General features: G+C 48.7%; 2 protein-coding genes across 2 annotated transcripts; both read right to left on the bottom strand.

Moving 5' to 3' along the window:
* Positions 1-4,448: 4,448 nt before the first annotated feature.
* LOC128832075 (lymphocyte antigen 6E-like) lies at positions 4,449-9,107 on the bottom strand. Its single transcript, XM_054019126.1, has 3 exons — positions 9,029-9,107; positions 7,309-7,428; positions 4,449-5,919 (listed from the first exon to the last, which is right to left on the bottom strand). Exons 1-3 carry the CDS (start codon positions 9,078-9,080, stop codon positions 5,711-5,713), a joined length of 381 nt encoding a protein of 126 aa, XP_053875101.1. The 5' UTR covers positions 9,081-9,107; the 3' UTR covers positions 4,449-5,710.
* An 8,852-nt stretch (positions 9,108-17,959) lies between these two features.
* Positions 17,960-24,210, bottom strand: LOC128832024 (lymphocyte antigen 6E-like). The gene is made up of 3 exons (XM_054019039.1): positions 24,027-24,210; positions 20,658-20,777; positions 17,960-19,029 (listed from the first exon to the last, which is right to left on the bottom strand). Exons 1-3 carry the CDS (start codon positions 24,076-24,078, stop codon positions 18,821-18,823), a joined length of 381 nt encoding a protein of 126 aa, XP_053875014.1. The 5' UTR covers positions 24,079-24,210; the 3' UTR covers positions 17,960-18,820.
* Positions 24,211-24,497: the final 287 nt, after the last annotated feature.

The following is a 24,497-nucleotide window of genomic DNA, read 5'->3' as shown; positions in this document are numbered from 1 at the left end:
TGGAGCATAAGCTTTCATGGGTGAATACGTCTGACGAAGTGGGTATTCACCCACGAAAGCTTATGCTCCAATACATCTGTTAGTCTTAAAGGTACCACAGGACTCTCTGTTGCTTTTTACATATCCAGACTAAACGACTACCCCTCTGATACAGAACAAAGTAAGTTACCAAGTTACCAAAATAAAATAAAAACACGCAAGTCTAAGCCTAATACATTAAGAAACTGATTACAGATAAATCTCACCCTCAGACTAGACTCCTTTCTAGTCTGGGCCCAATCCTTTCTCCTGGTTCAATCCTTGTTGCAGCTCAGGTGGTAGCTAGGAGATTTCTCATGACTGCAGCCCCCTTTGTTTTGTTCCACCCCCTTATATAGCTTTGGCACAAGGCGGGAATCTTTTGTCTCTCTGGGTCCCCACCCCTCCTTCTAAATGGAAAAGATTTTCCATTTCCAGGTTTTAGATGGATTCCAGTACCAGGTGACATGGTCACATGTCCTGTGAGACTCTCTAAGCCTTCATTCTTCCTGGCCTTACTCGTGGGAAGGCTTGCAGGTAAACAGAGCTATTTACAACCAATTGTCCTAGTTGATGGGAGCCATCAAGAATCCAAACCACCATTAATGGCCCACACTTTGCATAATTACAATAGGACCTCAGAGTTATATTTCATATTTCTAGTTTCAGATATAAGAATGATACATTTATACAAATTGGATGGCCACACTCATTAGATTATAAGCTTTGTAATGATCCCTTACAAGAGACCTTTTGCATGAAGCATTATATTCACACTCCTTAACATATTTTCATAAAATCATATGGAGTGCAATGTCACACCCATGTGGTACAGATGTGCATTTCTGTACAGGGCTGCTAGTGATCTGGGGAAACAACATGGGACATTAACTAGTCCGGGGAGCCAGAATTTTTTCTCGACATGTCAGACCAACTGAAAAAACATGTTAGCTATGATTAAGGTTTCTAAGGGGAAATAATGCCCAACTGAAACCGACAAAAGTCAGGCAATACAGAGTAGAACTGTAGCACCACAAGAAATCAACAAGGCACATGGGATGGGTTGTGTACCCCACACAGGCAAGGAATGAGGGCCTGAGAGGCCAATGAAGCCCCCAGGAAGGAGCTGGGTGGTATAAAGGCAGGAGGTCTGGAGCAGAAGGGGGCTGGGCTGGCTTGATAGAGCTGGGCGGGGAGATGCTGGCTGGGAGGAGCTGTGACAGGGCTGGGGCTGCTGAACGAGGGTTCAAAGGCTACTGGCCTGCTGAGCTGTGGCTGGCTGAGAAGCCAGGCAGAGTGAGATGGAAGAGACAACAAACAACACTGACACCGGGCTAGAGGGTGAGGCTAGGGAAAGCATGAAGGAAAAAGAAAAGGGTAGATTCTCTGGCACCCAGAAGAAGGACCTGCAAGGAGAAGGGGCAAGGAAGGGAAATGGCAAAAGTTAAAGAATTGTAAATTCCTTAGAGGAGGACATAAAGACAGGGGATCTCAACCTCCTGAGGATGGCAGAGTGGATCAGAACAAGTGCTGGAGATATAGTAAGAGCTAAGAAACTACCTGGAGGAGCCTGGTTAGTGGAATGTAAAAACAAAGAACAAGGAGGGAACTCCGTAAGACAAAGGGACTAGGTAAAATGGAGAAAAAGCTGTCAGCTACCTCAAATTCCTTACAGAAGCAAGAGGGGTAGAATACGGTGTGCCACCTGAACAGTCATCACAGAGGAAATAAAGCAAGGAACAGGTGAAGGTCGGGTGGTAACAGCTAAGTGGCTAGTTAGCAGATGTGAGGAGTGATATAGCAAGCCCTGGGCAGCTTTGTTGGTCACCTTTAATAGAAGGATGCTACCAGATAGAGTCACTTTAGGGCAGGGGTAGGCAACCTATGGCACTCACACTGTCCGGGTCCTGGCCACCGGTCCGGGGGGCTCTGCATTTTAATTTAATTTTAAATGAAGCTTCTTAAACATTTTAAAAACCTGATTTACTTTACATACAACAATAGTTTAGTTCTATATTATAGACTTACAGAAAGAGACCTTCTAAAAACGTTAACACGTCTGACTGGCACGTGAAACCTTAAATCAGAGTGACTAAATGAAGACTCGGCACACCACTTCTGAAAGGTTGCCGACCCCTACTTTAGAGTATCACCCAATGGCTACATTCCAGAGTTTACAGCACACAGCAGCACCAGTGCAGCTGCGCGGCAGTAGCACTGCTAATGCAGATGCTCTAAAGTGATGGGATAGTGCTCACCCGTCGACTGAATTACTCCAGCCCCCACGAGCGGTGGTAGCTGTTGGCAGGAGAATTTCTCCCGCTGACATAGCACCGTCCACCCCGGCGCTTAGGTCAGTGTAACATACGTCGCTCAGGGCAATGGCCTATTCTCACCCTTGAGCGACGTAACTTATACTGACGTAAGCTGTAGTGTGTACATAGCCTCAGAGACACAAGGTGGGGAAGGTAACATCTTTTATTGGACCGACTTCAGTGGATGAAAAAAGAGACAAGCTTTTGCGCCCCACAGAGCTCTTCTTCAGGTCTGGGAAAGGGGCTCCCAGCATCACCGCAAAATGCAAAGTGGAACAGATTGTTTAGCACATATTCTAAGGGACCATTCAAGGTAGAGTGGCCTGTTAATACCTCTGCAGTCATGGGACAAAAAGAGGGGGTTAGTCGGTTATAGGAGGTAATAAGCCATAAATCCAGTGTCTCTGGTCAGTCCAAGATTTTTGGTGTCTAACCGAGTAATGAATTCAAGCTCCCAGGCTCGTCTTTTGAAAGTATTGTGCAGGTTTCCTTTGAGGATGAGGACGGATAGGTCAGATATAGAGTGATTGCTTTGGGAAAAATGCTCCCTGACAGGTGATGTCATGTGGTGTTTTTGTCTTTCATCATTTTCCTGTGTGAGTTCACTCAAGAGCATAGTGATTATCTGGTCTCACCTACATCATTATTATTAGGGCATTTAGTGCACTGGATGAGATATACCACATGTCATGATAGGCATGTGCAGGATCCTGAAAGGTGTGTTGTCAGGGGCGTTGATCATTGTAGCAGTGGAGATATGTCTACAGGTTTTGCATCTGTTGTTCTGGCAGGGCCTGGTGCCGCTTTGAGTTGGTGGGTCCTGGTCTGTAGGGAGCTCACGTCTGATGATGAGCTTGGAGAGGTTGGGGGGTTGTTTGAAGGCCAGAAGTGGGGGTTCGGGAAAGATTTCTTTCAGGGTGGGGTCCCCATTGAGTATGTGTTGCAGTGGTTTGATGACACCCTAGTTGGGGTCCAGCGTGGGGTGGTAGGTGACAACTAGCAGTGTGCGGTCAGAGGGGGGCGTTATTTTGTGTTGAAGCAGATTCTCTTGGGGTATTTCCGTGATGTGATCTCCTTCTCTAGTGGAGACTTCTTATTTGGTGAAGGTGGTTTTAAGTGAGTTAAGGGGTGTACCCCTCCTTGTCACCTACCACCCAACAGACCAGGACGCGTTGTAATGTAGACGTACCCTTTAGGCACTACCGCAGTAAACATCACTAATAAGTAAGACGTCCCTGCCTTACCTTGCAATCACTCAGCTGATGTTTTCAAGGCTGTCATAGAATCATAGAATATCAGGGTTGGAAGAGACCTCAGGAGGTCATCTAGTCCAACCCCCTGCTCAAAGCAGGACCAATCCCCAAACAGATTTTTGCCCCAGATTCCTAAATGGCCCCCTCAAGTATTGAACTCACAACCCTGGGTTTAGCAGGCCAATGCTCAAACCACTGAGCTATCCCTCCCCCTAGAAGTTTAGTTTCTGGAACAAAATCCTGCTGCAAGGGGTGGGGTCTGTGGCTGATTGCCTGACCCCAGTATACACAAGGCACTCGGACATTCCTGACTACTTTCCCTGTAAATACAAGAAGAGGCCTTTCTTCCCCTTTGTAATAGTCCTTGCTGCTTATAAAGCCCCTTCCAGTGGAGGCTCTTAAATCACTTTACACCCCCGATGATGGATTAAGCCTCACTACCCCGACGACGAGGCAGGGAAGTCTCATTATCCCATTCCTTGCAGATGGGGAGATGGAGAAATGCGATGTGATTTTCCTGAGCGCGCGCACCCCGCACCCCCCCCCCCGGTGTGGCATCCCACTGCCACCTGTGAGCTTGTAGCTGGGAGCAGCAGCCACTTCTGGCCACCCCTTTAAAAGGCCACTTCAGCTCATGGCCCTGCCTCTGCGGCATGAGATCAAACAGAGGCAGATTTTTATATATAAACCCACTAGACAGCCCCAGCTAGTGTGTTCCAGGGACTACAGCAATCTGGCGTAAATACTGACACCAATAATTATAGTTTCAGTATCATACAAACTCAGACCTCCCGTCTTCTTGTTCCCAACCGGGCAGGGCTGTTTTCTCCAGCTAGCCCAGAGCTGACACATCACACGCGTATGCAATGAAATAAAATAACACTTTATTTTGTCCAGCCTCTGGCCGACAGAGTATTTCGAACAGGGCTTTTCACAGAGTGAAACGATACAAGCCAGCAATTGGTATATGGCAGGGGTGGCCAAACATACTGACCCTCTGAGCTGCATGTGATAATCTTCACAAGTTCGAGAGCCCAGCGTGCCTGCCAGGGCTCAGGGCTTCATCCCCACTCCTGCTGAAGCCCTGAGCCCCGGCAGGCACCCCGCGTGGGGCTGAAGGCCCAAGACCCCCCTCCCAGCAGGGCAAAAGCCTGTAGCCCCACCACCCTGCCGCAAGGCAGAAGCCCTGAGCTCCCCACACCCCAGGCTGGTAGGTGGAGAATGGACTGGAGGGGGCTCCATGAGCCACATTTTAACTGTAGAAGAGCCACCTGCAGCTCACAAGCCATGGTTTGGCCACCCATGGTATATGGGGAAAAAAGACAGAAACCAGTGGTGGGAACAAAATGTAGGTGAATAAACTCAACTCTTCATTCGTTCACCGGCGCTGATGTTAGTGGGGCAGACCTGGGAGTAAAGGTCTGTTCAGAAATACAGGGAGGCTGCTCTGGTGAGAGAGCCGCGGAGGAGAAGGCTCTCGTGCTGTCGGTGGTGAGGAGAGGCAGAGAGGAGACAGGTGCCAGGGGAATTACACAGAGTCTGTGGCAGAGGTTGGAACAAGGAGCTCTAACAGTGTTAGTACTTTGCGCGATATGGCGCCCTTCTGAGCAGACAGCGCCGTTCAGCTGAGCATCCCAGGTCACCAACGCCGAGCACGGAGGTGTGGTTGTGTCCGAGGCAGAACCACAGTGTGAAAACGGAGAGAGGAATGACTTGCTGTTGGAATCTGAAGTGACTCTGAGGCCAAGTCTAGCTAGTGGTATGACTCCCAGCCCATGTAGACGTACTAGCACCAGCTCTCATTGAGCAGGTTGCTAACAATAGACGTGTCGTCACGGCAGCCGCCGCGTACTTGGGGCAACTAGGCCCTGCTGCTGCTTGCTGCGGCTCCATGTTACCATGGCTACACTAGTGTTTTTAGCATGCTTGTTCAGTGAGCGCTAGAGCACGAGGACATCTATGTGAGCTGGGAATCACACCCCTAGCTTTAGGGTAGACGTAGCCTTACCGGGCACAGGGCAGTGTTAACCCAGGTGAAATCTTTGCACAGAGGGTGTTTGGTGTCTCACTGGGGAAGCCCGAGCTGGTTCTATGGGACGTCACAGCCTCCTTTTCCTGGCCCCATCACAGTCCGGATCTGAGGACATAGATGAGACTGGCCAAGATCCCCGTGGCCATCACTGTGTAGCTGGTTTTCACGCTGCTGGCCCCACTGATGTTGCACAAGGAATGCTGACAGCAAGAGGTAGAAGTGGCTGCTATGCCTAGGTTCCAGTTTGTTTGAGGACACTCGGCAGAACATTTCTTGGTGATGCGGTACTCAGCCTTCTCACCTTAACGGGGAAAGAAAAACAGAGCGAAGAATCCTTATTCAGGAGTCCCCCAGAGTTCCAGCAACTCTGCTTATCAAGGAGATAATGGTACTAAAGCAGGTAAGCAACAAGGGCCATGGGAAGGACATTTCTCAGAAGTTATGATTGGTTGATTTGCCTCAGGCTTTTAACCCAACCAGTCTATCTGCTAGGCAGTGCCCGACCTAACACTCATTGTTGCTATCAGCACAGCAATCATGTCACAGCACCGGTCTCTTGATAGCAGTTACAGACCAGTAGGCAGCAGTATGGGAATGTTTACGTATGTTTTCTAATTCCTTTAATCATTATTGTGATAGACTCAAGGAGCACAATCTATGTATTTGATTTAGTTGGGGATTGGTCCTGCTTTGAGCAGGGGGTTGGACTAGATGACCTCCTGAGGTCCCTTCCAACCCTGATAGTCTATGATTCTATGTAGCTTAGCAAAGAGTCGGTTAAGGGATGACTTTTGATCACAGTCTATAAGAACGTACACGAGGGATGAATATTTGACAATGGGCTCTTCGATCTAGCAGAGAAAGGTCTAATATCATCCAGTGGCTGGAAGCTGTAACTAGACAAATTCCGACTGGAAAGAAGGTGTACATTTTTAACACAGAGGGTAGTTAACCATTGGAAGAATTTAGCAGGGGTCATGCTAAATCTCCATCACGGGCAATTTTTCAGTCTGCTCTAGGAATTGTTCTGGGGCAGTTCTCTGGCCTGTGCTACACAGGCGGTCAGACTAAGTGACCCCAATGGTCCCTTCTGGCCTTGGATTCTATAAAGCTATGAACATCCTCTCCAGATTCCTGACCATGGCTTTGGAACAGCCAAAGGAGAGACCACACCCTAGAGAAGCCGTCCCAGGATTCAAATGGAGCTCCTGGGATGTGGGGGGATGAGGGATTGGGGAGTTTGAGGCTTTTGTGGACACCTGTGCAGTGCAGATACTATCAATATGGCTCAGAACTATGTGCCTCACTCCCACTAGTAACCTGGGTCGGTGCCCAGCACCTACAGCAGTAGCAGAGAGTAAGGATTCACTGCCAGCGTGCCATTAGGATTATTATAGGGCCGCGTTCCCTAGGTTCTCAATCCTTTTGTGCATGCACAGCACAATACAGATATATTTTTGAGCATCAAGATCAGGTAATGGGATTTTGCATGTAAATTCTATTTCTCCAAATAGGTCCCTCCCCGGCATGCTGAGTAATTATGCATCCTCCCAGGAGAGGGAAGAAAGAATCTAGCTCCCTGGCATGGGGATGAGACACAGGACCTATTGCATCATCAGTAAATTGATACCCAGACATCATGGTGATCACAGCCTTAGACAAACCTTACTGAGATACTGCAGATACTCACCAAGCCCCGTTTTCGTGTAGGTTGTTAGACAGTATTTTTCGTTCTCTGCACAGTCCGTTATTTTAATACAATTCCAGTTGGAGGGCTCATCATTGCAAGTGAAGCATTTCAGTGAGTAAACTGCAAAAGGAAGATGCAACACAGTTTAGACCCTTGTGGAAAACTCCTCTTCAGAACAGCGCTGAGAAAACTGGCTGTTCCTACTAGGGAAATGATAGAATACCAGGGTTGGAAGGGACCTCAGGAGGTCATCTAGGCCAACCCCCTGCTCCAAGCAGGATCAAACCCCAGACAGATTTTTGCCCCAGCTCCCTACATGGCCCCCTCAAGGATTAAACTCACAACCCTGGGTTTAGCAGGCCCATGCTCAAACCACTGAGCTATCCTTCCCCCCATAGTACAGCTGGCGCTGCATAAAGTGCTATCAAATGTACGGAGTTGAACAAACTGGAAAAATAGGTACAGATGCTTTTTCTCTAATCTCAGGTACAGTAACCGCAGATATTACGTCTAACAGCAGTAGAAACATTTCAGACAATGATTGCTGATGTCCCTTTACTTGACTATGGAACAGTAATGCTCATTGGTTAATAGCCAGAACTTCTCCTTCATAGACGGCTCCAAACAGGGAACACAAGATAAGCATAGAGCACACACAGCTTTTCTCTCTGACTGTCTCCCCACCATGCACTGAGCAAACTCAGACCTACCTTGGCTCCAATGCTGCAAATACTTCTCTAACCTTACACATGTAAATAGTCCCAATGAGTTCGACAGGATTACTCATATGCAGACAATGACTCACCTGTGCAATTGTTTACAAGGTCAGGGAGGTAGTTTTGAAAAGCAGATGAGATCAGGAATCCTTGCAGCAGAACAACTATCTCCTTGAAAGGATCCAGCCGCTGGCCTTTCGGCTAGAACTTATTGCTCCGATTGTGTATTGTTAGATCCTCTAGCAAATATCAGCTATCTCATTGTACGATTTTATTTTGTATTTGATCACGTTTGTTAAACTCTTGCCCGAGGGCACAACCCTGCCCGGTGCTGAGCACGCCAGTCCTCAGCCAGCAAAACACTTTAGCACCTGCTGAACTTTCTACCTGGGAGTGATCCTACTGACTTCAATGAGAGTATTCACAGGCTTACAGCTAAGAATGTGATTCCGTGCTTTGCGGGCTAGGAAGCAGCATGAACAGCACTGGGCGAATCAAAGACCCTGCAACAGGATAGTGGAGGAAGGTTATTTCTGTAAGAAAATGGTGCTGTGAAGCACTGCTCATCTGAGCAACAGGCTCAAGATTGCAGAGTGTATAAATGATCCTTGTCAAATATCTAGGTAGGTCCCCAGAACTAGCCTCGTCCTGTATTGTCCTGTCCCTCAGGCCCTCATAACATGCAGCTCGTAGACTGGGCACCTAGGTTATGGGCATGGGACTGTGGTCCTTTGTACAATCCAATATGCAAGAGTTCAAAGCTTTGCATGGCTTTCTGAAGAGAACGGGATGAAACTAACTAGCTGAAGGCGCTCTGAAATAGCCCAGTCACAAACTGGGGCTCAAAGACAGCCAAGGGGACAGCACCAGTGTCAACTCGCTGTTGACTGTCGCATCTTCACCACTCATGCTGTCAAATCTCCCTGTGTCCCTGCCATTTCTACGCTGGTTCTCTCTCATCTGCACATTCTTTGTCTAGCAGAGAAGAATCATTAGCACCTCACCTCGCTCCGCGCACAGGACTGCAGCCAGCAGGGCGAAAAGAAGAGCCTTCATCTTCGCTACGTCTTCGCAGCCTTTGCAGTAAGGGCAGCTCCATCCAGGGCAGGTTTTATAGCCGTGTGGTGTTTGCTTGTCATTACGAGGATGATGGTGATTTGAGGGGGTGGGGGTGTGCCATAGCATAGGTCACAAGATTGATGGGTGTGTGTCTGTGTGACGTCTCCCTATGGAAATAACCTCTCCCTATGGAAAGTTTCTGCCTCATTCTTTCAGTTCGTGTTTGGCTTATGCCCCAAAGCACGAAAAATTTGGTTTCAGAGTAGGGAATTCCTGTGAGAATGTTTTTTTTCTTATGCTTTGTATAATAAGGTGCCTTTGGGGGAAATGGCTGGTCTTGTTTTTTGCATTTTGTTCAAAAATTTCTGCTGATAGCATCCACACCACACAGCCAGTGAGGGAAATGCAAGTAGGAATGAGAGAATTAGGTTTAAAACCACCGGGAAAGAAAACTTTTCTGAAATGTTGTCTGATCTAAAAGCATTTATTGTCCCATGGTCTCATTTTCATCAATGAAATTTTTCAGTTTCAAAACTGGTAATTTTGAAGATGCAATTGGTTTGATTTTTAAAACATCCTGCCATGTGATTAAGCTGACCAGTCAACATGAAAATAAAAACAAGATTTAGAAGAACAATTACACAGGGAAAATATTTGCGACAGAGTAAATGGAAGCACTTGACTGACAGTCTATGAGTAGTTCAATATTGTGTTCACCCCGTTATAGCCCCTCTTGTCTCTGCTCTCTAAACTAAAAAGTCTGAATCTTTCTGGGACTCGAATGATTTTCTTTGCTTGCCCCTTCACTCTTCTGATTCTTTTATCTCTTCTTTGAGGTGGAGTCATGGTCCCATGGTCGAAATGCCAAAGCACACACAACCCAAAATTGCACTGGCAATTTTTCATGCTTTTGCAAATGACTATCTAACTTGCTGTTCTCCATCATTCCCAATGTCTCTATTAAGTCTTGACCTCAGGTTTCTCTCTCCCACTGAATATTCACATTTCTGAATATTTTCCACCAGCCATGAGCTCACTTACAGAATATGTGAGTAAGTCATAGAATATTAGGGTTGGAAGAGACCTCAGGAGGTCATCTAGTCCAATCCCCTGCTCAAAGCAGGACCAACACCAACTAAATCATCCCAGCCAGGGCTTTGTCAAGCCGGGCCTTAAAAACCTCTAAGGATGGAGATTCCATCACCTCCCTAGGTAACCCATTCCAGTGCTTCACCACCCTCCTAGTGAAATAGTGTTTCCTAATATCCAACTTAGACCTCCCCCACTGCAACTTGAGACCATTGCTCCTTGTTCTGTCACCTGCCACCACTGAGAACAGCCCAGCTCCATCCTCTTTGGAACCCCCCTTCAGGTAATTGAAGGCTATTCTGAAAGTCATTTAGCAGTGATGCCATTTTTCCAGCACCCACTCTTACATTAATTAATAATGTCAAATTTGGGCCCTGTGTGACTCAGTCCTGGATATCGCTTGTTTCCCAACAGCTCCGATTGTGAAACTGGGAGCAAGGATAGGTACCAATTAAACAGCCAAACCTCACAAGAGTATGTGTGTTGGGAAAACTTCCAGGCCTCCAGGGTGGTATCAGGCACGAGGCAGAAGGTAGCAGGTCCTCTGACCCAGCATGCAATGTCCTGTCTTGTTTTGATGGGATTATGAAACAGCCCCGTGTCAATATTATTGGGAGTGGGTATAAAAAAAGAAGTCTTTATTGGGTATTTCCCTGCTGATCAGAAACATATCATTACACCTAGAAAAATAGTTCCTGATGGAAAGCTATTTAAATTAAACTAAATATTCACTGAAAAATAATAATTGTTGGTGAGTGTGAACCAGTGGCTTTTGGGGATGGGACAGCAAGGCTGCTTGTGCTCCTCAGACCCACATCTGTCTCAAGGGAGAAACATCTATCAGTCTCCAAAGAATGATGCGTGTGGTTGGCTGTGGCCCAGCACTGGACTCTGGGAGGGTTTTTCCAGCCTTTCATGCCCATCCATAAGAACATAAGAACAGCCATCCTGGGTCAGACCAAAGGTCCATCTAGCCCAGTATCCTGTCTCTGACAGTGGCCAGTGCCAGGTGCCCCAGAGGGAATGAACAGAACAGGGAATCATCACGTGATCCATCCCCTGTCACTCATTCCCAGCTTCCGGCAAACAGAGGCTAGGGACACCATCCCAGCCCATCCTGGCTAATAGCCATTGATGGATCTATCCTCTATGAATTTATCGAGTTCTTTTTTAAACCCTGTTATAGTCTCGGCCTTCACAACATCCTCTGGCAATGAGTTCCCCAGGCTGACTGTGCATTGTGTGAAAAAATGCTTCCTTTTGTTTGTTTTAAACCTGCTGCCTATTAATTAATTCCAATCCAAGTTGCCTTCTGCTCCCTTCTTGGCTGTTTCACCTCTTGTTTGGTCAGGCATTTCTTGGGGATAAACGTGTTCAAATTTGCTGCAGGAGGAAACACACAAGTGGAAAGAACCAAACTGCACAGTGACCTGGGGAGATGAGGGGTGAGGGCTGCAGGTAGCAAGGGGACAGTTAATGTCAATGAATGCAGATTCCTCCACCCAGGGACAGTATATTCGGGATCGCCAAAGACAAAGCCCTCGGGCCTCCACACCGACAACAAATTAAATTCTACTTTCATTGCTCGCTATTCCGAGCAAGAAATCAAAAAAGAAGGTCAAATCGCCACCCACTGCCATTCTGCAGTCCATATGTTGCCATGCAAAACCAGCCAACACTCTGATGATGGCGCATTGCACATTTCATTCAGTTAGCATCATCCATTGTCAGTTACAGAAATAGCAGGCGCCATTTGGCAAACTCAGCTCAGGAGTTAAAACTTAACATACCCATTAGACAGCTTTTCTCTCCTGCAGGCTGTGGGAGTTTAGAGATGACAACTTTGCTGTGTGTAACTGATTCTTAGCTGGATTTCGGGCAGACTCAGGATATATACCGCTAAATTGGTCTGGTCTCATCTGGCAATTCCTGCATGTTTCTGTGATCTTAATATTAGCTTCACTTTTCAGCACCTCAACACCAGAACGATGTAGATACATTGGAAGGAATTCAGGAAAGAGGGACACAAATGATCGGGGGATGGGGGGTTGATCAAGGAGGGAAAATCGAAAAGGCTAAGGCCTTGGCTACACTTGCAGCTGTACAGCGCTGTGAGGTAAACCTGTCTTCGTACCGCTGAGTAGGGAAAAGCGCTGCAGTCTGTCCACACTGACAGCTGCCAGCGCAGTGGTGTGGCCACACTTGTAACATTTGCAGCTGTGTTGGGAGCGGTGCATTATGGGCAGCTATCCCAGCATTCATGTGGCTGCAACGTGCTTTTCAAAACGGGGGGGTGGGGTGGATTGTGACAGGGAGTGTGGGGGGAGAGAGAGTGCTTTTTGGAGCATATCAGCTCTCTGTTTTGCCAGTTCCGAACTCCCGGCCCCCTGCTCATTCATTCACTCACTCAAAGCAAACTGCAAACTGTTTGCTTTTCTCTGTGGTACGAGCTTCGAAACCGGCACTTCCGCATTCCTGCAGCCGGCCACAACAATGGAGAGGATTGGCCACTTGACAAGGTGATTAGTACAGCGCTGCAAGCGTTTACACTCACACCCGTGAGTCGTAGCCACTCCGCTGCAGCTGTTATTCCTCTAGGAGATGTGGAGTACCTGCAGCGGTGTACCCAGGGAGATACAAGTGCCCTGCCAGTGTGGACGGGGAGTGAGTTACAGCACTACGGGAGGCTTTACAGCGCTGTAACTTGCAAGTGTAGCCAAGGCCTAACAAGGCTAGTTAAAGAGACTAGGGGATGTATGAGCAGAAGGGGTGGGAATGATACCAGTCTACAAATATGTGGAAGATATGTACGTCCAGGAGGGTGGAATTAATTAGGGAGAAAAATGGGGTTTAAATAGGGAAAATGGGAGGAGTTAGAGAAAGGGGGAAGCTATTTATGTATCTGTTTCATTGTAGACACTCAGTGAGTAGAAAGAAGTGGCCATCACTTGCTCTACGTGCTCCTTGACACTAGAGCTGTTTAAAATGTATCAACTGAAACTTTATCAACTGGATTTTTGGATGTATCACCTGTAGGCTGTCTGGTCCCTCTCTCTAGCCCGATCTGGTCAGGACACCTCTCAGGCTGAGGAAGGCCCAGGAGATAGTGGGAGTGGCAGCCATGATAGTGAAGCTGGCTTCAATCGTCTCTGTCTGTTCTTCCATATTTCCCCCCTGCCCTCCCAAAGTCTCTTTCTTTATGGACTCATAAAGGGAGTGATGGGCGGCAGAGCCCACCCCCTCACTATTTTGTCCACCTACTAGGCCTCATATCCAACACAGCTCTTTTGGTTCATTAATTTCCAGTTCCACTTTCTGTTTTGAACAACCGTAATTTCAACACTCCTTGGATTAGATCAATGTGGCCTTTTTGGTTTAGGCTAATCCAGTTTCTCTGCCTGGTTTTCTTGCCCCTGTTCCCATCCACACTTCTTGTCATAGCTTATTGTGATGTTTTATGCATTGACACTCACTTTTCACAGTTAAGCTCCCAATTAGGGTAATATTCATAGGCCCAATTGCCACAACATACCCCTTGTCCTCCTCCTTGAGCCATATTGTGTCCCTACCAGCCTCTTGAGACCCTGTTCTGGGGGCAGGGAGTTGGGGAGTTGGCAGGTCACTCCTTGGTTGCTCTTTCCGCACCTGGATAAAGGCCCGGGCATGGAAACCATCTCCTCCATCCCCCTGAAACACACCAAGGAAAAGGCTGTTACAACAGCAGATACCATGGCCCTCTGGTGTTTCATTAAGCACTCCGCTGTAGGAATACTGGCCCTCATCCTCAAAGGTCTTTTGGGGCCTAGTTTCTGTTGATTTCATCGGACTGTTGTCTCAGTGCACAGGCAAGGTGGGGCTGCGGCGCTTACTGGCTTTGATGCAAAGGGAAGCTTGATGGTTAAAAGTTTGGGAGCTGCCGCTCTAGATGCTGCATCAGGGCTGAGACGTCTCTTGCTGAAAGCAGCAGTGTCTCCAAAGAGAGCCCGTTTCACCGATCACCACTAGGGGGCCACATCTAAGCTCCCCCTGCCTCTGAGCGGTGATACACACCAGCTATCCTGTTTTTGTTGATATACTTTATCTGTTGCTTAAAACCCCAGCTCCTGGAGTCAGGGGATTACAAGAGAATCTGAGCTCGGGCAGGTTTTCTTTGTCTGTTTGTTGTTCAGGGAAGTTTCCAGCCCTCATGGCTGTGGAGAAAAGCTTGAAAACATAACCCTACAGACTCAGAACCAGATAATAAATAAAAAGAATCCATTATTTTTAAGCCCTTTTCATTATTTCGTGGGACTAACTCATGAGTTTCCAGCATTTGGGGTTGACAATGCTGCTCACATTGCCCTTGATTTTGGGGGAAGTCTCCTGGCCTGTTTGTGTGGTTTTTTTTTTTTTTTGGTAATGGTTTCTTCTTCCCATCCCCCACGCTGCTGCTTGTGAACTCAAAGAGCCAGCAAGGGCAGTGCCAAGAGTTAGGGTTACCATTTGTCCGGATTCTCCCGGATATGTCCGGCTTCTCTGAGTTAAAAATAGCGTCCGGGGAGAATTTGTAAATGTCCGGATTCTCCCCCCTCCCCCCATGCAGAGCGTGCACGGCTGACCGGGCAGCCGTCCGGATCGTGCCACTTGCATGGTGCTCCGGCAGCCAGAGAGAGCCCCTCCTCCGCTTCCCCCTCCTCTCCCCGCTGCTTGAGATCACTCCCCTCCTCTCTCTCCCTCCCTCCCCCTCCCTGCATTCGCAGATCGCCACGTGTTCGCAACGGGCCTCCGGCAGTCTGGAGCTCCTACCCCTGCCCCCCCCCACACACACACCCCTCCGCTGCCCAGCGCGCCGCTCCGCAGCACTCTGCGGGGGCGGGGACCGGGCTGTGCGCTCCGCTGGGGAGCGTGGCAGCGTGTTGAGATCCGTGCGGAGCCCGACACGCTGTTCTGAGCAGCACGGTAAGGGGGTCAGGGGGTCGGAGAAGGGGCAGGGGGGTTCTGGAGGGGGCAGTCAAGAGACAGGGAGCAGGGGGAGGGTTGGATGGGTCAGGAGTTCGGGGGGGGCTGTCTGGGGGTGTGGAGAAGGTTTTGGGCAGTCAGGGTACAGGTAGGGGGGAGGGTCTCAGGAAGGGGCAGTTAGGGGATAAGGAACAGGGAGGCTTAGGTAGGGGGTGGGGTTCTGGAGGGCAGTTAGGAGCAGGGGTCCCAGGAGGGGTAGTCAGGGGACAAGGAGCGGGGGGGGGGTTGGGAGTTCTGGGGGGTGCTGTCAGGGGGCAGGGGTGGGGAGGGATTGGAGCAGTCAGGGAGCAGGGGGGGTTAGATGGGTCGGGCGTTCTGGGGTGGGGGCTGTCAGGGGGTGGGGTGGTTGGATGGGGCGTGGGAGTCCCGGGGGTCTGTCTGGGGGTGGGGGTGTGGATAAGGGTTGGGGCAGTCAAGGGACAGGTAGGGGGTGGAGTCCTGGGGGGCAGTTAGGATGGGGGGAAGGTCTCAGGAGGGGGCAGTCAGGGGACAAGGAGCGGGGGGAGGGTTGGAGGTTCTGAGGGGGGCGGGAAGTGGGAGGGAGTGGAAGGGGAAGGGGCGGGGCTAGGGCAGGGCTCCTCCCATCCTCTTTTTTGATTGTTGAAATATGGTAACCCTACAAGAGTAGAACCCATGATGGGAAGCACTCGACCCCTTCTTCTGTTCGTGGGTCCCAGCTCCTCCTTCATTAGGATCTAGAGACTTCTGTAGGCCCATCTCCTGTGCGCTGCCTCCAAAAACCCGATCTAGGCTTCCAGTAAAAAAACTTCTCATTCAAGAAATCAAGAGACCCCAATCTCCCGCCCGCTTGCTGTGTCCCCCCTCCTGATCCACACAAGAGATTTTCTTCATTAGGGGTGAATTTGGCCACAAACTCCTCCCAGACCCCCAGTTCGGACAGGATCTCACCCCAGGAGAGCACAAGCATTGGGGGAAACATGAGGAATTAACAGAGGCCAACAATGGAAAAATAGCACTGTGCCCTGTTTACGTCTTTATGAAGCGAAAAGGTGGCCTGAAAGGTATGTGTGTGCGTATATCCTCTGCAGTAGGAGAGAGTTCACCATCCACTGCTGTATAGAACTGGGGGCCGGTTACCTCCTACCTGGCCCTGTAATAGGAGCTGGGCCATGTCTCTGCAGCGCCTTGGGCAGTTTCCCCAGTGAGAGGCGAGTCAGTCAGCTCTCAGGGAACCTGGCACTTAGAGAGGAATGTGGATAAGCACAGTTTCTGGTAAAGTCATCAGCAGTGAAAGTGTTAACAGTGTTGCAGTGTGATAGTCATCACAGTCAACTATCACCTTGGTGTACTTGGTCCCCTTACAAAGAAACAGACAGATGATTTAGGTGATAATGACGGTGCTGAAGATGAAGACATTCGGGCCAGTGGGGGACCTAAGTCAGTGATGGTGTATATTCATGGAGGGCCCTACATGGAAGGCACTGGACATTTATATGATGGCAGTGTTCTGACATTTACACAGTGATTCCTACATTTCCGAGTCCACACCCTGAAGCTCACAGCCTCTGCGAGCAGTTTTTGTCAGGCTGTCTGCAGACTCCGGCAGACTTCCCTGCATCAATTCACATCCAGTCAGTTCATGTTTTCAAGACCTTCTCCACCACAATGTAGTCTAAAATTTTAATTATTTTTAATGGAAGCTTAAAGTTCTGGAGCAAACTTCTGCTGCAAGGGATGGATTCTGTGGGTAATTCCATTGCCACTGAAAACACAGGGCAGCCTACAAGGTGCACTCAAACATTCCTGACTTCTTGTCCTTTAAGTGCAAGGAAAGGCCCTTTTTCCTCCTTACAATGATCCTTTCTGCTTATTCAGGAACTTCCACTGGAGGCTCTGAACTCCCTTTACACACAGTGATGAATTATGCCTCACTGCCCCCTTGTGAGGTAGGGAAGTATCAACATTCCCATTTTGCAGATGGGGAAATGGAGGCTCGGCGCGGTTCAGTGATTTGCCTGAGGTCCCAGAGGGAGTTTGTGGCAGAGCCAGGAATAGTGCCTAGATGTGCAAACTCCCAGGCCCGTGCTTCAGTCACAAAACCATCCTTCCTACTTCCACCCATGACTCTTTGGACATGGCTTTGCTGCAAGTGAACGTGTGATTGCCGCTCGGCTAGGCAGACCTGCACTTCATTTACTCTAGCTAGCAGAGCTAAAAATAGCAATGAAGATGCGATATCCCAGGGATCAGCACAAATTGTACTAGCCTGCCCAGAACCTGTGGCTACGTTCTCATGTTCACTGCTGTTTTTAGTCCGGCTAGCTAGAATCATTTGGATTTTTGTTTTTTATCATTTGGATGGATGATATCCATGTTTATTTTTAAGCATTTTTTCCCAATTTTTATCTATTTACATGTTCACGGTTGCAGGGAATTATGGTGGGGAGGGTCAGGTAATGGGACGGGTTCAGAGAACAATTATTTAACGACAGGAGATGCTGAGATTCAGAAAAATTAAAGCTTTATAACCATTAGAACACAAATTGTCAACATCCCCTGTCAAAATATACAACGTAAATAGCCCTAATTCTCAAGCAGCATTTTTCTTGCTTTGCCTGTCTGTAAATGTCTATTATCAATGGAAATTATTTTTGTCGGTTTGTGTATGGATGGTGCAATAGATGTTTACCCACATTGCTCAATAAAAATCGAATCCTTCCAAGCCTAAATGTAACGCACAGATTTAGACCACCAATCTTTTTGTTCCCAACCTGGCAGGGCTGTTTTCTCCAGCTATCCCAGAGTTAACACAACTGATGCTTCCACAATAGAATAAAAAAAACACTTTATTTTGTCCAGCATTTGTCCTACAAAACGTATCGAAATGGGCTTTCAAAGGGTGAAGCAATACAAGACCGCAAATGCTTATCTGGGAAAAATAACAGGAACAAGAAATGGGAACAAAGTGTTGATGAAATCAGTCGAGCGTGCGTTCATTCACTCATTCATTCATCGGGGTTAATATTAGAGGGATAGTAAGGGGACAGACTTGGGAGTAAAGGTCTGTTCAGAGACACAGAGAGGCTGCTCTGGTGAGCGAGCTGCGGAGGAGAAGGCTCTTGAGCTGTCAGTGGCGCGAGTGTGAGGAGAGGCAAAGAAGAGACAGTGTTAGGGGGAATGAAGAGGGGAATGACACAGGGTCTGTGACAGAGGGTGGAACATGTGTTAGTACTTTGTGCTATATGGTGACTTTCCCCTGAGCCGGCACATTCATCCAGGCAGCACCATTCTGCTGAGCATCCCAGGTCACCGACACCAAGCAGGTGGGAGGCGACTCTGGCTCTGCTAAAACAAAGGTGGAGGCGGAGCTATTAACTATATATTGATAGATAAAATCTGAGGTGCGTATCTAGCCTCCATCAGCGTAATGTCTTTAATGCATTTATCCTCACAACCCCCCGGTGAGGGAGGGCAGTGCTCTTATCCCCAGGGTACAGCTCCTGTCCCTCAGAGAAAGAACAACAGCATAGAAAATTACAGAGAAACTCCTTGCTGAGGGGATCTGAGGTGACACAGAAGAGACAGAGCAGTGTTAACCCGGATGGCAACTTTACACAGAAGTTTTGGTATCTCTCTGGGAAAGCCCAAGTTGGTTCTTTGGGATGGCAAGTCCTCTTTTCCTGGCCCCATCACAGTCCCGTTCTGAGGACGTGGATGAGACTGGCCAAGATCCCCGTGGCCATCACCAGGTAGCTGGTTTTCACACTGCTGGCCCCACTGAGGTTGCAGAAGGAATGCTCACAGCAGGAGGTAGAAATGGCGGCTACGCCGAGGTTCAGGTTTGTTTGGGGACACACCGGAGAGCATTTCTTGGTGATGCGGTGCCCCTTTTTATCCCCTGAAGGGGGAAAGAAAAAACAGAGAAGAGATTTGTTATCAAAGAGCCCCCCACGGGTCCAGCAGCCCTCTCTGTAGAGGAGAGAATGGTCTTAAAGTAGCTAAGCAACAAGGGCCAATGGAGACGGCATGATTGGTAGTTTTGCCTCAGGCTTTTAACCCAGCCAGTGTTTATCTGCTATTCCGTGCCCTGGGGACACTCAGCACAGCAATCGCCCGTCTCTTGCTAGTATTCACCGACCTGCCTGGGAACATCCTCACCAGAGCCCTGACTATGGCTGCGGAACAGCCAAAAGAAAGACCCTCCCCAAGGCAGAGACCCCTTCCTGGGATTCAAACTGAGCCCATTGCATGCTGGGGAACAGGGGTTTGAGGCCCGTTGTGTGGACACCGGGGCAGTGTGAAGCTGGTCAGTAGAGCTGACCAGTCATGTGCCTCACTACCGTAGGTTTGAAGTGTGGCTGAGACAAGGCACAGCACCTGTAGCAATACAGCAAGCAAGGATTAGGGATAGCTCAGTGGTTTGAGCATTGGCCTGCTAAACTCAGGGTTGTGAGCTCAATCCTTGAGGGGGCTATTTAGGGATATGGGGCAAAAATCTGTTGGGGATTGGTCCTGCTTTGAGCAGGGGGTTGGACTAGATGATCTCCTAAGGTCCTTTCCAACCCTGACATTCTACTCTATGATTCCTTGGCAAAGTCCTGGTAGGATTAAAGGGACACCACCCCTCAAGGCTTTTGTGCATGCACCCTACAGACACTTCTTTTTCTTGAGCATCAAGATGAGGGGATTGGATTTGTGCCTGTAAATCCTGTTCTCCGAATGGGTCCCTCCCCGGAGTGCACATATGTGACAAAGTGGAAATGTTCTCAATGTTTTTTCTGAATACTGTGTGGGTGCCTCAGTTTCCCCCATGCATTTCTTAAGTATCTAGGTGGTGGGATAAGAGTGTGTGATTGTTGCAAAGCCTTAGAGGGCCAGTGTGATGCTGTCTGCACAGAGACTGGCCGACACCCTGTCTCCTATCAACTAATGGCCTGGGCCCCTCCCCTGCAAAGGTGCCAACTGAAGGTGTTGGAGAACAAAGGGATCAGGTGACCTCCTGGCCCGGGAACGAGACAAAGGCCAGAGGAGGGGCTGGAGAGTTTCAGTTTGGAACTGGCCGGGGAAACAGAGGGAGCCCCAGGGCTGGGTTCTAAGCTCTCTGCCCCCCAAGATGGACCTGACTGAGGGGGTCCTGTTCTCTGTACCTACAAGCTCTATTTTGGATGGTGTTCCTGTCGTCTAGTAAACCTTCTGTTTTACTGGCTGAGAGTCATGATGAATCTCAGGAAGTGCGGGGTGCAGAGCCCTGACTCCCCCACACTCCATGACAACATAAGTGAGGAATTAGCCTCTTGGATTGTTTGCAGTTTCCTAAGGCCCAGCGCTTTGCTCTCCATGTGCTATGCTCAGCACTCCTGAGTGATTATTCGTTCTTTCAGAAGGAGGACAAAAGAATCCAACTGGCTGGCATGGGGGTGAGACTGAGTGACCTCCTGCATCCTAAATAAATGGATACCTGTCACTCAGACACCATGGCGAGCAGGGGCTTAGGAAAACCTCATTGAGATAATTGTGGGTACTCACCAATCCCTCCAGACGCATATATTGTGAGGCAGTATTTGTCAGTGTCGGCACACTTAGTCCCTTTCACACAATTCCAGTTGGAGGGCTCGTCATTACAGGTGTAGCACCAGAAGGAGGCCGCTGAAAAAGGAGCACACAACCCAGCTTAGCCGCTTGTGGAAACGTCCTCTTCAGAGGAGAGGATCCAAAATGTTTCCATTTTTGGAAAAGGGAAAGAGAAAAGGGGCGGGGGGAGAGGGACCAAAACAGAGCAAACATTTTCTATTTGAAATTAAATGCCACCGAAATTTTAGTTTTAATTTGTCTGGACAGAGAATTCTAGGAACAATTTCAACCAGAAGGAAAATTTGCAAATATATGTAGCCATTACTTCCCATGTTTCGACCAGCCCTGGCTTCTCCCATCTACTTCCTTGACTCACACAAGCCAATGATGTAACTCTGCATCTCAGTGTCATGCTGAGCAGGACTCTCACCTGACCCATCTCTGCCTCCATCCCACAACCATCTCTCTTTCTCTGCCAGGAATGAGTCATGACTGAGCTCCCAAGTGCAGCTCCCAAGTCTGCCGAAAGCAGAGCTCAGTGAGGCCCTTATTTGCCAGATCCCTGCCGGTTATTAATTGTCTTTCCTTGGGGAAAACGGATTAGCTTTGTTCTCCTGTGAGAGCATCACGTTTAGCATTTCACAGTGCAGTGCATCTGCAAAGCATTGCACAGACATGAACGACTCTTAATACAGCCCAGAGAATTAGACGTGTGATTAGAGAATCAAACTGAAGGGAGTTCCTTGGGAGAAGAGTCACTAGAGGATAAAAGGAATATTCCTAGTGCTGTCTGGAACAAGGCAGTCTTGCAACAATCCCATGAAAAGGATTAAGGGAGACTTAATGTGAGACCAAAGGGCATTTGCAGTGTGTGTGGCCAGGCAAGGGTAACAACCAGGGCTTAAATTCTCATAGAGAAGCGGTTCTCAAACTGTAGCAACCCGAGGACCCCTATTTTGATTTAAAATTTTTCAGGGACCCCCAAGCCCTCCTCTAAGCCCCAGGCCCAGGCCCCTCTCCACCCCTTCCCCCAAGGTCCCACCCCGCCCCATCTCTTCCCGTCCCCACTCCGCCCCATCCCTCCTCTTCCCTGCCTCTTTCTGCCCCCTCCCCCAAGCACGCCCCCACCCCGCTCCTCCCACTCCCTCCCAGCGCCTCCTGCACACCGCTGAACAGCTGTTGCCCGGTATGCAGGAGGCAGTGGGAGGGAGGGGGAGGAGTTGAGGGAGGGAGAGGGAGGAGCTGATCAACAGGGCCCACGTGGCCCCTGGAGTAACCTCATGGACCCCCAGGGGTCCACAGACCCCCGTTTGAGAAACGCTGTCATAGAGTATTTTCCAGAACCCACCATGCCCCCACCCCATTCTCCACGAGGCACGCCGGGGCTCGGGATTTCTGCACTGTGGAGAGCGCTGGAACTCGGGGCTCCAGGCTTCAGCCACAGGGTCCCATCGACCCCCTGAAACTGTCTCGCGGACCACCAGAGGGCTGCGGACCTCTGGTTGAGAATCACCACAGCATCAGGCTGGACTCAATATTTGAAAATATTTACTGGAGTTCTGCTCCGGACAGCTCTGGCTGAATTTAAGCCCTGGTAACAACACATTCAACTCACAGCCTGGCCAGGAATCTGCTGAAATAGACACTGGGGCTTGGTTAAGAGCCACCTATTTGCCTGCAAGTGAATTCATACTGGAGAGACACCATCTGGCTGCCTCCCACTGAGCATCCCAGGAGACTGGAACTGCTCCTGATTTCTGGGCCAGAACCTCAACTGACTGAGAGCAACTTGAGGGACCCGTTGTCTTAGCCTGTTCTGCATTCTCATCTCATCAGGTGAAGGGCTGGGGGCAAGAATGGTAAGACATTTTCTAAATGTTTGCTACCGTGTGCAAGTAGAGGCATTTGTAGTGACCCATCTCTGTAACCCATTAGAGAGGATCATCTTCTGTGCCTGCGACAATACACATGATGTTCTTAGTGAGTTAGTTTAAGGGGCATCATTAAGCTGAACCATAGCGGCTTGTCTACATGAGAAAGCTGCACCGTTTAACTTAAATTGGTTTTAAACTGAATTATTTAAGCCAGTTGCAAACCCCTGTGTGGGTGCTTTTATTTTTGGTTTAAGAGGGACTTATTTCAGGTTAGTTTAAACCTGTTCCTAATCGACCTAAGCTGCATTGAAATATAAGCCCTTCTTATACCAAAATGAAAGCAGCCACATAGGGGTTTGCAGCAGTTTAAATAAATTGGTTGAAATTCACACCTTCAATTAAACCAGTGCAGTTTTCTCTGAAGACAAGCCCAGAGCCCATTTTTAAAAGGGAATTAAAATTCATTTCTGGTCCTATCCCTGTACCTGAATCCATCTATCAAAATCTGTGGGTTTATAATGACATTTTGCGATCTTTTAACATTTTCTCTCCCTGTCATGTGAAAGACTCACAATAGAACAGGGAAAACTGGCTGACCCCATAGTGAAAGAGTGAATCTGGCTCTACATAAAGTGCTGTCAAAGGTACAAAGTAAACAAACTGCAAAAAATAGGGACAAAGGTTTTTTTTTTTCCTCTAATTGCAGCTACAGTAACCCCAGGGGTCACCGATAACACTGTAGAAACAGGTCAGACCATTTTCGTTGACGCCGTCCCTTTAAATTGCAACACTCTTGGGTTAGCAGCCGCCAAAGCATCTTCTTCACAGGTTGCTCCAGAGGGGCTATAGCATATATACATGTCCCAGAGGCCCCCTTTCCCCCTGAGGTCTCCTATCCAGGCATTGAGCAGATTCAGCCCTGCCTTGGTTCCCATTCTGCAAATCTACTACGTTGAGTAACCTCAGTGTGTAAATTGTCCTGATGATTGCAATGGGTTGACTCACACGCATACAGCGTCTCACATGTGCACTTGTTTGCAGGGTCAGGGCTTTAGCTTTTAAAAGCAGATGAGATCAGAACAGCTGGTGCAGAACGACCGTCCCCTTGAAAGCATCCAACCTTTAGCCATGCAGCTAGAACTTACAGTTGATTGTGTAAAATTCTCATCTTCAGCTGCTGGAATAAATCTGCTTAATCATTGCATGCATTTATTTTTTAGTTTATTAAATTGGCTGTTCCTGTGTAATGGCTCAGTCCTGCAAGGGGGATGGACGGAGCACCTTGGGAGATAGGAGGGATCCCACCCAAGAGATAAGGCCGTGTCAGTGCATTAACTGTAGAATCTTTGCCACCGCTTCTGTAAAATCTCCCTGTGTCCCTGCCATGTCTAAACTGGGTTCTCTCTCATCTGCATGTTCTTTCTCTAGCATAGAGGAATTATTAGCTCACCTCGCTCCACGCACAGGACGGCAGCCAGCAGGGTGAAAAGAAAAGCCTTCATCTTCGCTACAGTCTTCGCACAAGGGCAGCTGCTCCGCCAGCTCCGGGGCAGTTTTTATAGCTCTGTGGTGTTTGTTTTAGGTTACTATGACGATGGTAATTTTAGGGTTCGGGGTGTCACATGGAGCACAACCCCAGGCTGATGGGTATGGGTGTGTGGGAGGGAGTTTGGTAAGAATCCAGCTGGAGTTTCCACTCCCTGATGTTCCTGTTTTACAAAGGAGCATGAGAACTGCCAGACTGGCTCGGCCCAGTGGCGTATCCAACATCCTCCTGTGTCCAACAGTGGTCGCTGCTAATTGCTTCAGAGGGTGGTGCAAATCAACCTGTAGCAGACAAAAGTAACCTCCCCCGATGGGAAGTTTCTGCCTGATCCCTTCAGTCAGTGTTTGGCTTTTGTCCTACAACATGAAAGGGTTG

This window comes from Malaclemys terrapin, chromosome 2, assembly GCF_027887155.1.
Source record: "Malaclemys terrapin pileata isolate rMalTer1 chromosome 2, rMalTer1.hap1, whole genome shotgun sequence".
NCBI lineage: Eukaryota > Metazoa > Chordata > Testudines > Emydidae > Malaclemys > Malaclemys terrapin.
Note: the sequence above shows the minus strand (reverse complement) of the source record. Positions and strands in the feature narration are given on the sequence as shown.

Coding starts and splice junctions, on each gene's coding strand:
- LOC128832075 (XM_054019126.1), bottom strand. CDS start 9,080: ATGAAGGCTCTTCTTTTCGCCCTGCTGGCTGCAGTCCTGTGCGCGGAG. Junction 7,429..9,028: donor AGTCCTGTGCGCGGAGCGAG/GTGAGGTGCTAA, acceptor TTCCTTTTGCAG/TTTACTCACTGAAATGCTTC. Junction 5,920..7,308: donor CTACACGAAAACGGGGCTTG/GTGAGTATCTGC, acceptor TTCCCCGTTAAG/GTGAGAAGGCTGAGTACCGC.
- LOC128832024 (XM_054019039.1), bottom strand. CDS start 24,078: ATGAAGGCTTTTCTTTTCACCCTGCTGGCTGCCGTCCTGTGCGTGGAG. Junction 20,778..24,026: donor CGTCCTGTGCGTGGAGCGAG/GTGAGCTAATAA, acceptor CTCCTTTTTCAG/CGGCCTCCTTCTGGTGCTAC. Junction 19,030..20,657: donor ATATGCGTCTGGAGGGATTG/GTGAGTACCCAC, acceptor TTCCCCCTTCAG/GGGATAAAAAGGGGCACCGC.